The 15,161-nt window shown below is 43.1% G+C and overlaps 1 protein-coding gene across 1 annotated transcript in view; it reads left to right on the forward strand.

Moving 5' to 3' along the window:
- Ap3s1 (adaptor related protein complex 3 subunit sigma 1) overlaps window positions 1-14,363 on the forward strand; it is a 62,480-nt gene extending 48,117 nt beyond the window's left edge. The window contains exon 6 of the mRNA XM_076555223.1: window positions 14,337-14,363. Coding sequence (XP_076411338.1) covers window positions 14,337-14,348 — 12 coding nt within the window. The 3' untranslated portion in view covers window positions 14,349-14,363. The remainder of the gene's footprint in view (window positions 1-14,336) is intronic.
- Window positions 14,364-15,161: the final 798 nt, after the last annotated feature.

Genomic DNA, 15,161 nt, shown 5'->3' on the forward strand with positions numbered 1-15,161 from the left:
ACAATTAGTCTATTGAAACATGATTCAAGGAAATCTTTTTCTAAGGAAAAAACATTTTAGTATATTGGGGAATTAATTAGCTAAATGAGGTGTTTAGCCAGATTGTTATGTAAGTTTATTGGCATGCTTTGGTCTTAATACTAATACAAAGTTTTTACTCAAAATAATCTTGACAATTTAACAGTATCAAAGTTGGGGAGTAAAGCTTTAAATACTTATATTTTAATGCAGCTTTATGTATGGAGTATCAGGGTAAACAAATCTATACTATAGTTTTTTAACAGATTCTTCAAGTCTTAAATACGTAAAATGTTCAAGAAGAATGGACCCAAGTATATTGTAAGAATTAAAATACATTCTGTGGGCCCACAAAGTAGTTGGTATAAATTTTAAAAAAGGGTTGGTAGACCGACATACCAAGATGACACTATTGGTAAGCAAAACAAGTCAATAATATCAGTACTCAGTAAATCCATAGTGATGCTTGACCTCACTGGTAATCAGGGAACCCGGCTAAAAGAACAATTAGGTGTTATTCACATCATCTTGGCAAAATTTAGCAGCGTTTTCCTACAGCCAGTGGTAGAGATGATTGTAGGAAATAAGAGATTGCTCATATTGATACCTGGGATATGATTTACCCTAATATTTTTAAAAGAATTTATCAAGTTCTGTAGAAAATTTTAATGAAAAATAAACATATGCAAACATACCTTGTAACACCCTTTGGTGATTCTGTATTCATGTAGGATTCCTTCCTATCTTTTGTTTTACTTTAAAAATAGGATCTGTGTGTTTCCAGTGTTGACCTTCATGATTCTCCTGTCTCAGCTTCCCATGTGCTGAGACTACAGTGTCCCACAACTCCTGGCTGATTTCTTTTAGTATAAAGGTGTTTATTACATTAATTTTCCACCAAACAAAATAGCACATGAAATTAACTAATTTTTTATCTTCCAGAAAATGGTTAAGGTATAGTAACTGCCCTACTAGTTGTAATAGCAAAAGACTGGAATGACCCAGTGTCTGTTAAGGATTGACTGGAAGGACTTGTTACATCCATACCATACAGTCCTGTGGCGCTGCCAGAGAGAGCCAGAGGGTCAATAGCTCCAAAAAATAGTCTTTAGAATATACTACTTGGGGGGAAAAGAAGATAGGGAAGTAGATTTGTGGCATGTTACATGTGTCTAAGGGCTCTTGAGAAAAACCGTGTGTAGGACTGTTGACTGGTTATTGTAAGGAGTTGAGTTACTTGATGTTGGAAAGAGTGACAGATCTCAAGATCTCTGCAGCATCAACTAGACACATGACTCAGGAAGAGCTGCTGCGGCTTCAGTTTTCATCCTAAGAAAGGAAAGGGCAGTGAGACCAGAGGACATCCCTTCCTAGGGGCCAGGCAGGTAAGCTGTGTTCTTGTCAGAGCTACGGATGGGATGAGCCACATGTACATTACAGACACTCATTTACTTCTCTGCCAACTTAAATGTTAGTCCCTCCCCCCATAACACCATGCAGATACCCAAAATGTTTGATCAGATATCTGGATATTCCATGGCTTAGTCGGGTTGACACAAAATTAACCATCATATCAGTTGTCTAATAAAAAAAAAAGGAAACTGAGTTAGTGTATTTACCCTTTTTAAATGCAAACTAAGTCATGCATAGTTAGTAAGAAACAGGGCAGAAAATTGGGAATACAGGGAAACTTTATCAAAGTACACTATTTTGAAACCATTTTATATAATTCATATAGTTTTATATGGTTTATATATTATTAAAAATTCCTAAAAGTTGAAATTGAACCACATAAACTGACTTATGCAGTGGGCTGGTAATATTACTGCCTAGAGAGGAAATTCTTCACATAACTTTAAAAATACTTGGCCATACATGGCTAAAGAAACAGACCTGTGGTCCCACCTTCGAACTGTTCTTGGGAATCAGTGTGAGTGCTGTTTTAGAGACTGCTTGTGAGTTGGAAGTCCATGTTCCCATGTAATTGATGGATCTGTTTCCTACATCTAGGCCCTGGAAGATGACAGCGTACTACTACAAATTTCAGGTTGCAGTCCAATTGTAACAACTGTGTCAGTATGATATCTGTTAAAGGAGATTAATAAAACAGAGAGAGAGAGAGAGAGAGAGAGAGAGAGAGAGAGAGAGAGAGAGAGAGAGAGAGAGATTAATACACATGTACACATATACACACACATTGTTGATCTGGCAAATGCATTGTGTGTGTCTGTGTGTCTGCAGCACATGTCTACAGGTGTGTAGGTGTACATGCATTTAGAGGCCACCGTGGTACGTCAGGTGTGTATCTTCATCACTGCCTCACTGCTTTGAGAAAAGGTCTCCCACTAACTAGCAGCTTACCATCCTAGCTAGTCTTGCTGACAGCCCTCAAGATCCACCTGTTCTACCACCTCCAGTGCTAGGGTTACACGCAGCCATGCCTCACTTCCTTGGTTTGCATTTTATTTTTAGTTATTTTTTGCTCTAATAATGCATGTTCTGTTCACACAAAAGGTGTGAGAGGAAGGAGAGATTAACTTTGCTGATGAAAAGTTATGAACGATTTAGAGTCTTCCCAGGCCCTTTGGTAGGGTGAGAGAAGCTGTGAGGACAGTGGCCTCTAGTGGTCAAGGAAAGTTGTTGATTTTTATTCCTTTATTTTTATGGTAGATGACGCCAAGGCAACAGAGTCTTCTAGGCACATCAGAGAAGGTAATACACGAACTCATAAAGATTGACAGCACCCACAAGACCTGCACAAGTTCAAGCCAGACAGAAACCTTAGCACAGCGAAGGGAAGTGGGTACAAAGTCCCACCCCCTAACTAAGACGCAGTTGATAACCCACTGTTAAAGGGAAAAGAAGTTCTGTCCAGTGGCGTGTCACTGGGAGTATCAGCCGTGTGCCGGGGCCATGCAGCTGCAATGGCTTCTTCCTTGTGTACTCTCTGAGCCCCCAGTGTTGTCAGAGCTGCCAGAGATGGGAGAAGATACTGTGTCGTGTTTGTGGGCTTGCCCCGGTGGGAGAATCCCGTTTAGGATTTTGTAACCATATGCAGTTGACAGAGGGAAATAGCATGTCCTGGGGAAAACCGTTCTTTTGGGCATCTGGGCCATGACTGTGGCAAGTGCTGTGTATCCAGAACAGCTGGATTTTGTCAAGCTGACAGATCACGAAGATAGGCAGACCTGGCAGTAGTCAGTAGTAAGATGGAAATGGTGCATGTGGGAAATGATGGGGCAGAGGGTTAAATCAATAGCTAAATCAGTAGCCATTATATGATCCCATGTCCCCAGTAAGTAGACTGCACAGGTCCCAGGTACCACAGGGTAGAAGAATGAGTGGCTGACTTAACAGCTCACTGGATAAGACTCAAAGCCAGACATTAAGAATCAGTCCCTCTCTCTAGGATTGGACATAAACCTGACAACATGTTGATGAAGAAGAGTAAAGGTGTCTACTAGGTTACTACCCATGTAACACCACGGGATTTAGGAGATAAACATTCTGTGTCAGAATTAGCTTCTATCACAGATGACTCCATAAGAGTTTGATAGAGTTCACATAAGTCAAAACCTCACTGACCTCTTCCGTTTCAACCACCCACCTTCCCGCTCCCTTCACATTGTAAAATGAGCCAAGGCAAAGCTTAAAAAGAACATTATGCACCTTGCCTCGTGAGGTATATGGCCTGAAGACTCAAATGCTCTACTGTGGTGATTTGAATAGGAATGGCCCACACAGGCTCAGATTTGAATGCTTGGTCGTTAGGGAGTGGTATAGGTGGTGTGGTCTTGTTGGAGGAGGTGTGACCTTGGAGGAAGTGTGTCATGGGGGGTGGGCTTTGGGCTTTTACATGCTCAAGCCAGGCCCAGTGGCTCTCTCCTGCTGCCAGCGGATTCAGATGTAGAACTCAGGCTAGTTCTCTAGTACCATGTCTGTATGCATACTGCCATGCTTCCCATCTTGATGACAATGGACTAAACCTCTGAACTGTAAGCCAGCCCCAATTAAACGCTTTGCTTCGTAAGAGTTGCCGTAGTCATGGTGTCTCTTCACAGCAATAGAACATTCATTGTCTACTTTCTAATCCTAGCATGGGTCCTTTGTAAACCAATCCTCCTTAGCCTGGGTTTTCTTGTCTGAAGTGAGAATGTCAGTGGTATGTGTTTACCTCCATCACACACTAATCCACATAAAGTGCTCAGTGCAGTGCCAAGCATGTTTGCAGTGTGCAGGGAAATGGGGTTTTTGTTGATTCATTTTGTCTTTCAGGTATGTACTGCTGCTTCAGCAATTCCATACATGGGCTAGGAAAGACTTTTTCATTTTGAAGGGTTTATTCTGCCTGAAACATTCTCTTCAAGTGCCTTCCTTACTTTACTAATAATGCTCCTGAATTTTTGAGGTTGCTAAGACCACTCTTTACCCCTTTCCAGCCCTCCACAAGGCTGGGGAGGGCTGCCTACCACCACCCGGTAATTAGGATCACACTGTTTTCCCAGTCAAGATATTTTTGTTTCAGGAGGCAGGGACTTAAGTGCTTATGTCTGAGGCCTTCTTTGTAGTGCACCCTCCACTTCCTGGCGGTTTTTATTGGTGCTTTCATGTTCACATGGAAGCAGAAGAGACACTCCTTCCCAGACTTCAAAACAGTTGGCTGAAGAATTATTAGTGATACATATGAGACAGTCCCCCTAAGTGGAGGCTAAAGAAAGTGGAGGCTTTGGCATCATCTGCCACCCCCACCCCAACCCTCCACTCTTCACTCCACCCCCCTGACCCCCAAGGAACTGGCCCTATGCTCATGGCTGGGGCCTGCCCCTAGAAAGCTGCCCACAGAGGCTCTCATTGGATGTCATTTCCGAAAGATATGGTGTGTTGATTCTGGTTTCTTGTAGAAACAGCAACTATCAGACACTCACCAATCCTTCCGCCCTTAAGCACTGTCTAGTGCCCTAAACAAAGCGTGGAAGGTTCAAGACGCAAAGTTATTTTTAGAGTGTAGACAGCCAGATCGCATTAGAAAGCAGAAGTCATTCTCGATTATATTCACAGTGAGCCCACGCTGCCTGTGTCCTGTTCTGAAGATCAAGAATACATTACATCCGGTTGCAGTAGACTTGAAGCTCAAGCAGATTTGGAGATGGCAGGGATCTCTCTACTTTGCACACGTTGCAGATGTGATTGCTTAGCTGAGACAGCGACAGTCTGGCATGGTTGTGGGTGATGGGATCTCGGACATATCATCCCATCACCATTTCCAGAGTCACTTGAGAAATTCGTTTATTCATTTATTCATTTAGTTAGCTAGAGATAGGTTTCCCAAGTGGCCAGGCCGGCCTTGAGTGGCTAATTCTGCCTTCGCCTCCTAAATTCTCAGATCACAGGCATGCAGCCACTCACACGGCTCAATTCCACTTTTAAAGTGCTGCTGCCGCTTGCTGCAGGCTTAAAGATGAGCAGGATGATAAGAAGTCAAACAGGAATTTTGCTGCAGGAACTGAAGTCTGTTTGTCAAGGAAGCTGATGTTTGTCAAGGAAGCTGAATATTCAGTGCTTAGCCGTGACCTATAAAGAAATAAAATAGACTCTCTGACATATTGCCAGGGTTTTTGATCTAACACAGTATGCTGGCTTTATCTACCCCATTTCTCTTAAAATTAATTTTACATGATTGTGCAAACCTTAGAATGTTTTCCAAAGCATGCCTGCCTCAAAGGTTCCTTTGTGACTTTCCAGTTTCAGTAAATACAAATGAAGTTCTTGATGTGAAACCTCGAAGTGTATTCATGGCTCACTGGTCCAAGCAAATGCTATTACATTTCCCTTAAAATTTCTGAGGAGTGTACACATGGGCCCATTGCTCAATAAAGAATAACGTTGCTGAATGAAAGTGGAGTGGTCTTGTTATACTCTGTGGCTGCTTAGGTGAGGATGAAAATACTCTCGAAAGGGGATTTGCTAACTCACAAGCCATGCTGCCTGTCCACAGAATTAGCTCACAGAGCAAGAGCATGGGAATACAAACTTCATGTGCAGGTTTGTAATCCCAGCACTTACTGGGTGGAGGCAGGAGGATCAGTAGTTCAAGAGTAGCTTTGGCTACCTAGACGGTTTAAGGTCAGCCTGAGCCTCTAAGACCCTGTCTCAAAAAAGCAAAAATAAACAACAAAGGCGGGCATTCGATTTCCATGCACAACACAAGCAGGATGCTGCCCTACTCATCTCTGGCCTGATGATCATTTGTCAGCCCTGGAATCAGTATTGGCTGTCAAATAGAAACGGTGTGATAGTGGTTTTTATAAACAGCCCATTTCCCCTGTTAAAGATTTATTTTTATTTATTTTAATTGTGTGTGTGTGTGTGTGTGTGTGTGTGTGTGTGTGTGTGTGTGTGTGTGTTCACAATGTATGCATTCAGGTGCCCTTGGGGGCTAGAAGATTCCCTGGAGCTTGATCTGCTCCTGTAGGAGGTTGTGAGCTGCCTGATATGGTGCTGGGAACTGAACTCAGGTCACCCGGAAGAGCAGGAAGCATTGGAACCACTGAGTCATCTTTCCATCCTCCATTCCCCTTGTTTAAGCCACATTCACGAAGTGAAATTTGTGTAATATCAAAAAGCAAAGTCACCCACCTACTTCAAGGCTCCACATACATTAGCTCCCCTGGACAGAAGAGAGCAGATGGGTAAACAGGGCTATAGAGAGGGAGGGATAGGTAGACCCTGAAAATGGGCCTGATGTTGGGCGTTTTGAGCAGAGGGACCCTCTAATGCTGACTACTTGTAAACCACACTCATCGGTGTTGAGTTGTCCAACTTTGCCAGTTTATAGAAGGGGTCAGGGACGGATGACTTAGAAAGCCCTTGGCTGTTCCAGTGAAATATAATCCAATAAAGCATTTTATACCACAGTCCTTAAAACTCCCAGAAATCTATATATCATAGAACAGAAACAAAGACCCTGCTCCCCCCCCAAAAAAATGCTGAAAAAACAAAAACAAATAACCTTTCCATCTTCCGTTACATAAAGACGTGGCCAACAGCCCAGGCCACAAACTCCAAAGGGTACTTGAAATACTGTGAAATCAAAGTCAGGGAAAACGAAAGGTAACCCTGTTTTCTAAGATATTGACAGCAAGCATTTCTGTGAAATGAACTTTTACATTATGAAGAGGCCTATCTAGGAAGATTTCTGCTTATTGTGGTCAGTCCTAAGAACCCAGCTTGTGAAGGGGAGAAGAAGAGAATGTTCCTAGGCAAAGCTCCCCACCGCATAGGAAAGCGAAGCTGCCTGTGGGCTCTGCTGGCTGTCACCATCATCAGCTGAGACCAGGGGAATCTGAGAGCTCTCCACTTACCAAGAGCCCAGGCTTCAAAGCCTAGGCCACACCTTGCCCCTTGAACCCCAGCAACAGTGATCACCCCCTCATTTCCTTAGTCTTGATGCTATTAACCTGAAACAATGCTGAGGGCTACTTTATGACCTCCCCACCCCTCTTCACCCTTGACTGGTGGCTGATAATAAAGGACTATTAAGATAGAGCATGTAGATTCTACCACCAAAGGGAAGAAAGCAGAGAAGAGCAAACTGCACTGAAAGACACACACAAATGAACTCAAAAACTGCAAAAATCATCTGTCATTTCAAAGGGAATTAAGATACGTTGATTTCTCTAAGAACTTAAGAATTGACAGCGATAGTTAAACATTTAAGACAAAGGGATAAAAGGACCTGTAGAACTCAAAAGAGATGAATAAGAAAAACATACCATAGCAGAGCCACAAAAGAGAACAGGGGAGGAGAGAGGAGGCAGGAAAGGGAAAAGAGAGGTGATGAGAAACCCGGATAAATCTAGCCTTGAGATGAATACAGCATGGGGCAGGGAGAAACAGAGATCCTGAAAATTAATTCAAGAGTGTCTGATAGTGTCGTGAGATGGCTTAGCAGGCAAGGGCGCTCGCTGCCAAGCACCTGAATTCAAATCTAGGGGTCCTGTAAGTGTCTCCTGACTTCCACACATGTCCCAAGGCATGTGTCTTACCCCCAACACACTAGATAGAGAGATAGATAGATAGATAGATAGATAGATAGATAGATAGATAGATAGATAGATAGATAGATAGATAGATAGATGCATGCATGCATACATAAATGAATGAATAAATAAATGTAGAGGAGAAGGCAGGGAGTGGGGATGAGAATCAGGGATGGCTGATAGCAATGTTGCAGCAGTTACTTCCTCCTCAGCCCTGTCAGGCCCCTGAAAAGCAGACTCAGTCACTCTCCTTAGCTAAACAAGCAATAGTGAGAGGCAGGCAAAGGACATTTCGTCAATGTCACATCAGGAAGGGAACAAAGAAGTCTCTCCACTGCTCCAATTTTCCCAAGTCTATCTTTAGGCTCCTGACGTGCACTTTAGCCTTAAATAGAAGGCAAGAGTTCAACTGAGCGGGGTCTTGGTCAAGGTGTGGCCCTGGCCACCATTACTCTGTCGCCCGTCCCTCCTGCAAGGTGACCTGAGCAGTTATAAACCCCCTTCTGCACACAAGCTCTACCTTTGGCTGGCTCTAGGCTTCAACCTTTCCCTTCCCAGTGTATCATGTCTGGGGAAACTGGGACTTCCTGGAGTCCACTGTTCTGATGGTCTGTTGGTCACAGGAAAGGATGCAGTGTCTCTTTAAAATATCTTTATTCCTGCCAGGATGGTCATAGCTACAGAAGATAGATTAAGGCTCTCTAATACATACATACATACATACATACATACATACATACATACATACATACATACATACATAATCGGTATGGCTATAGTAAATAACAATTTAAATGCAAAACATAGTTAAAAGTTTGATTTTAAGAGATGTTGGGGGCATAAACAGACAAGAGTTCACAAGTTGAAAGGGGAAGCTAGATGTCACAAAAATGTATGTGAGTATATAAATAAAAATTTAGAAAATAGAACTGAAAATAAATAGTACAACTTGTATTTCACTTAATATAGATACAGCCAGAACCAAGGAGATATTTTATAGATATGTGTTTATACACAAATCAGTATACACCCATGTGTTTTACTCCATTGTCTCAGAAGGCTTAAAGGAAGAAAGTGCCACACCCCAGGGCCATGGGGTCATCCCACACTCAGCTTCTAAATCCCAATAGCAAGTAAAAGGGCAGAGGGCTCCTTGGGGAAATGACAGACTCTAGGATACGGACAGGGGTATACAGGATGACCCTGGAGCATCTTCTGCTTTCAGAAAATAAGGATGTGCTCAGATCACAAAGCAATGGGTGTGTTTCTAAGGGACTCAAGTGCCAATGCCAAGAGTGCCCCATAGCAGACACTGAAACAATAAAATAATAAAGCAGTAAAATAAATAAATAAGTAAGTAAGTATTGGACGCTACCCCAAAGTACTAAATTAATATTCTCAAGTCCATACTGACAAATAAGTGACTCATAAGTGAGAGTTGGCAAATCTGTAAAAAGAATTCCATGTAGAATTGTGTAGATACTGCCCCGTCCCCTCCTCAAGTAAATGAAGCATCATTTTTCTGTCCCCTCAGTTGAGGCTGCGTAATGTGACTTCCTTCCAAAGGACACACGTGGAGAAGGACATGAGTGGAAACATGTGACAAGCACTGCTCAGCTGTGTGGTCAAGGCCAGGAGCTGCTCAGCTGTGTGGTCAAGGCCAGGAGCTGCTCAGCTGTGTGGTCTAGGCCAGGAGCTGCTCAGCTGTGTGGTCAAGGCCAGGAGCTGCTCAGCTGTGTGGTCAAGGCCAGGAGCTGCTCTGCTGTGTGGTCAAGGCCAGGAGCTGCTCAGCTGTGTAGTCTAGGCCAGGAGCTCAGGGGCTGTTGATGGCCAGGGCCCCGAGTATGATATGCTAATGAAGCGGTTGGTGGAGATTGTCTTCAGTCTCCAGGTAAGTTGTTGTCCCACCCTCCCCAAGAATGGAGTGCACAGAAAACAAAGACAAGACAGAAAGTTCTCTATTTGTCATTTCAGAATTAACCTTTCAACAGAACAACTTAAAACAAATTGCCGTACAGGATCTAAATGAAACAGGTTTCAACTCTTTATTAGCAGTAGGATGCTAGCCAGAGCCCTGGTAGCTCTGGGAAATATTGTAACTCAAAAGCTCTAGGAGAAAGCAAGGCATGGTGGCACATGTGTTTAATCCTAGCACTCCATACACAGAGACAGGCAGATCTCCCTGAGTTCAAGGCCAAGCTGGTCTACATATGAGTTGAAGGCCAGCCAGAGATACGGTGAGAGTCAACAAACAAACAAACAAACAACAAAACCCAATGAAAAGCAACCTTTTACAGAGCAGGTCTGACAGTTGCTGACGGTAGCAGGTCTGAAGCCCAAGCTTCCAAAACTTCAGGCCCGAAGTCTGCAGCAGGCAGTGGAGGCCGGAAGTAGCTGCAGGGAAGGACTTGTTTCTGCAGCCCTGAAGCGGGAATGAGTCCTCCCTGACAGCTACTGCTGGAATACTGAAGGCTGGCTCCAGTGAGATCTCTGCCTGGCGCAGGAGCCTGGGGAGCAAGGACTTCCCATAAGTCTACACCCAGTAAGTCTTCCTTCTGCAGGCTTCCTTGTCCTTAAGCCTGCCAGCTTTCAGAAAGCTTCATGTGGAGGTTCAGTTACCCCAACAATGAGAATAAGTTTTTCCTGTTATTCCTTCCAAAAACCTCAACCTCTACCCACCCAGTCCAATCATGAGGTGGGAAAGGGAAGCTCAATTTGAGGACATCCTACCTTGAGCTCAAAATCTTGTCAAGACTATCTAAAACAAGGAAGATGAGAGAAGCAGCCACAGTCTAGTCTAAGGAGCCACAGTGGTTTAATGGGCTGTGGGGTCATACAGGGATCCTGGGTTAGTAAGAGCATCAAGTCAAAATCAAACAAAATGTGGCCTTTCTAATGCTAGTGCACTGTAGTGTGTTTGTAGTTTAGATGATTATAAAATACTATAATAGCAATAGGGGTAACTGGGTGCTGGGTGCAAGAGACTATGTACTTCTGCAAACCCACAGTTGCCTTGAAATTTATGAATGTTTACAATTAACCTTTACGAGCCCCCTTAGGCATATATAGTATGATTTTCTTTTCTTCCTCCCTTTGTTACCATTCATCTATAATTCCATCTCTATATACACCCAGAAACACACCTGTAATGCTCCTTACCCCATTTTAATGTATCTGCAGAGGGCAATTTATAAAGATTCTCTGAATTTTTAAAAATTATTTAACCACCCCTTCAAAAAAAAGCCGGGTAGAGGTGGTGGTGCACACCTTTAATTCCAGCACTCGAGAGGCAAAGCCAGGCAGATCTCTGTGAGTTCGAGGCCAGCCTGGTCTATAGAGCGAGATCCAGGACAGGCATCAAAACTACACTGTCTTGAAAAAAACAAAAATAAATAAATAAATGAATAATAAATTTATTTTTAATAATTACGTGACTTCTATCCAAATATTAAAGCTACGGTATTATTTAAATGAGGTGGTTGAGAGATGGAAATCACCAGAAACCGAACAACACCCTAGCACTGTTCAGGGACCAGTGTAGGAACCAGCAGACTGTTTGATCTTATAACGGTATAAGGATCCAAGAAATTGCCATAACCCATCAGAGTACTTGAATGCAGCTATGTTTTTATAAAGCCTATTTTAAATTATTTATTTATTTATTTATTTATTTGTATGAGCCTGTGTGAGTTCATGCATACCATGTATGTGCAGGAGCCTGTGGAGGCCAGAAGAGGGAGTCAGATCCTTTGGAACTTGAATTATAGGCACTTGTGAGCCACTGTCTTAGTTCGGGTTTCTATTACTGTGAAGAGACACCATGACCATGGCAACTCTTATAAAGAAAAACATTTAATTGGGCTCACTTACAGTTCAGAGGCTTAGTCCATTATCATGACAGGAGGCAAGGCAGCATGCAGGCAGACATGGTGCTGGACAAGAAGCTGAGAGTTCTTACATCTTGACTCAACAGGCAACAGGAAGCGGTCTGTCTCACTGGGTGTGGATTGAGCATATATGAGACCTCAAAGCCCACCTCCCCAGTGACACACTTCCTCCAATAAGACCACACCTACTCCAACAAGGCCACATCTCCTAATTGTGTCACTCCTTTTGGAGACCATTTTTTTTCAAATCACCACAGCCACCATAGCCATGTGGGTTCTGGGATCCAGACCCAGATCCACTGCAAGAGCAATAAATGCTCTTAACTGCTGAGCTATCTCTCTAAGCCCAGGATGCAGTTGCTTTATAATGAAAAATAAAAACTAAAGAACTCAAGTATTTTCTCACATGGAGTGCATTGATTTTGTGATTCTTCTGTTGAACATAGCATCTGTTTTACCATTGGCTCCCACAGGAGGGATACTCAAGTACCCTTGTCTTCAAACAGCAGAGTGCACTTAATTTGTAATGAAGAAGTAGACACATTTAAAAGCAAACAGCCAGCCGGGCGGTGGTGGCGCACACCTTTAATCCCAGTACTCGGGAGGCAGAGGCAGGCCTGGTCTACAAAGTGAGTTCCAGGAAAGGCGCAAAGCTACACAGGGGAAACTCTGTCTCGAAAAAAACCAAAAAATAAAAGAATAAATAAATAAAAATAAATAAAGAAACAAACAAACAAAAAAAGCAAACAGCCAAGTGAATCCTGGTACAGCTTTGCTCATGTGAGAGGTGAATTTGACTTGGTATAAATAATTGTTCCAGACTAATGCATTCACTGTAGAGGGCTGGTTAGGAATAAATGAAGATGAAACCCAAGAAGAACCACTGTACTTCCTATTCTTGGGAGACTTGAATGTTCTACTTGAAGGTGAAGAGACTGTTGTGTTTGAAGGACTTAGGGAGTAGACACAGGAAAGCCTTTACCCTGATGTTGCTGCAGGGCACCGCCCAACAAGACCACAATGCCTGTGTGTCAGGAAAGGGTGAAGAGTTGAACCACTCTGGAGATGGCTTCAGGGAACAGGATCGGCACGTGAGCAGACACTTATATAGTAGAAGCCCATGGACTGTGATTGCTTAGCATATCACCTCAGACCACACACACATATTTAAAAAAATTTTATGTACATCAATGTTCTGCCTGCAAGTATGTCCATGTGAGGATGGCTGTGTGAGAAAGTCAGATCCCCTGGAACTGGAGTTACAGGCAGTTGTGAGCGGCCATGTGGTTGCTGGGAATTGAACCTGGGTTCCTTGGAAGAACAGCCAGTGCTCTTAAGTGCTGAGCCATCTCTCCAGTGTTAGCATATCACCTTGGTTGGACAGTGAGCACCATACACCCAGGGTCTCTAAGCACATAGAAGGAGATGTGAAAGAATGCCAACTCCTCAGCTGGCCAGGCACCAGCTACTTCAGAACTCTGTGTTCTGACATCTGGGAATATTCAAGAGCATGGTGAGCCATGCTTCTTATTTAGAAGTGCAGTGAGCTGGGTAGGCTAGCCACTAGGCCATACCTGCATTTTCTCCTACATTAGCCTTCTATGTGATGGCCTGTAGTCAAGGGGCAGATTCACAAAAACAAAAGAGTCCTGGGCTTCAGCGCCACTTTGAGATCTTTGGCAGCAGTTAACTGCAGCTCACACACGATTGAGCCTGTATGATAATGAGTATTCAGAGACGGGTAATGCCTGGGGGGCGCTCACCAACCTAAGGCAGAGCGCCTGTGTGGCCTGGGCAAGTGTCTCCATGACAGGTAAGGTGACCTGCTGATGTCTCACACAACCTAAGTCAGAAGCTCATTTTTTAGTAAAAGGGGAGACTTGTAGGTCCCTGGCCCCCGTTTTGGGTAACTGTTGCCTTGCTTGCTGACCTTGACCTTAATAATATCCTCCCTATGCTAATTCCCTGCCGGGTTCCACCCTCCTGAATGCTTAAGGGAAGTTCCTTGTCTGTGTATCCTGCATATTGGGCGTTAACAGCTTAGATGCAAGATTGTAAAACATCAGTAGCGAACTTCTGCCCTCAGGGGTTCTCTCATTGTGTAGTAAGCCTGTATTTAAGACCTCCTCCCTCCTTCAATAAACGGCATTTGGAAAAAAAAAAATTAAAAAAGAGTCCTGGGCTGCTTTCTACCATTTATTCGCCTTCCCACAAATTACCACAACTAGAGATTCAAAATCTTTTGTCTCGTTTATTTAAAAAAAAGTACTGTTCTCAATTGAAGACACTGTAAAAAGACAACTTCCTTTCAACTGTTTTTTTTTTCTGCATGTTTTGCTTGCAAGCAATGATATATAGGTTAATAATAAATCTATTTGCTTTCTGTTATCAGTCTGTCTTCTGATACAGGGGTCCAAAGTACACAAGAAACTTGAAGGCTGAAGAAAGCATTCTTTTCCTTCATCTGTACATCAAAACAGAGACGTGGCCAAATTTCAGGTACTAAAATCTAAGGTTAATTGACCTCGGCATCTTAGTCCTGGACTAAGTCTCTTCATGTATCAGGTAAGGAGTGGAGGAGGGCCTTCATACTCAGCTTTAAAGAAGCCTGACAAACCAGGCTCTAACTGCAAAACAAATAAATCAGGAAGTATTCCTTTTGGAGGATTGATTCCATATTGTATTCTTTTAAATGTGCTCTCCATATGTTTTTTAAAATGATGGCTTAGCTTATTAAAATTGAATTCACATGCAACTTTTCAGAATTCATCTAAATTTAGCAGACACACATTCCTGAAATGTCTGTATACAGGGCTCTGTGCAGGACACCACAGAGCTTGCAAAAGTGGCCCCCAGCTCTTCCGTCAGGTAACGACTTTATATAAAGTATCCCTAATCCTGCAAACTGAATCTCCTCAGTAAGCATAGGGTGCAACAGTATTTGGAAAGCACTAGTCCACAAGAAACAGCAAAGGCCTTCGGGAGAGCCTGGCTCTTCCCTGTAGTATACCTTCCTCCTCCTCATTGCTTGTCTTGGGTACCAGGCTGGAAGCCCACAGACCACGTACTAGAACAAATCAAAAATCCATAACAACCTAAACAGAAATCAACTAGCAGGAGGAAAGTACTCTTCTTTCTTCATAGAAATGCTTCTATGTCCTTTGGCTTTCATTTAGAGTTCTGTTATTGGTGGGCATGTGTACCAATGTTTTAATTG

Source organism: Peromyscus maniculatus, chromosome 19 (assembly GCF_049852395.1).
Source record: "Peromyscus maniculatus bairdii isolate BWxNUB_F1_BW_parent chromosome 19, HU_Pman_BW_mat_3.1, whole genome shotgun sequence".
Lineage (NCBI taxonomy): Eukaryota > Metazoa > Chordata > Mammalia > Rodentia > Cricetidae > Peromyscus > Peromyscus maniculatus.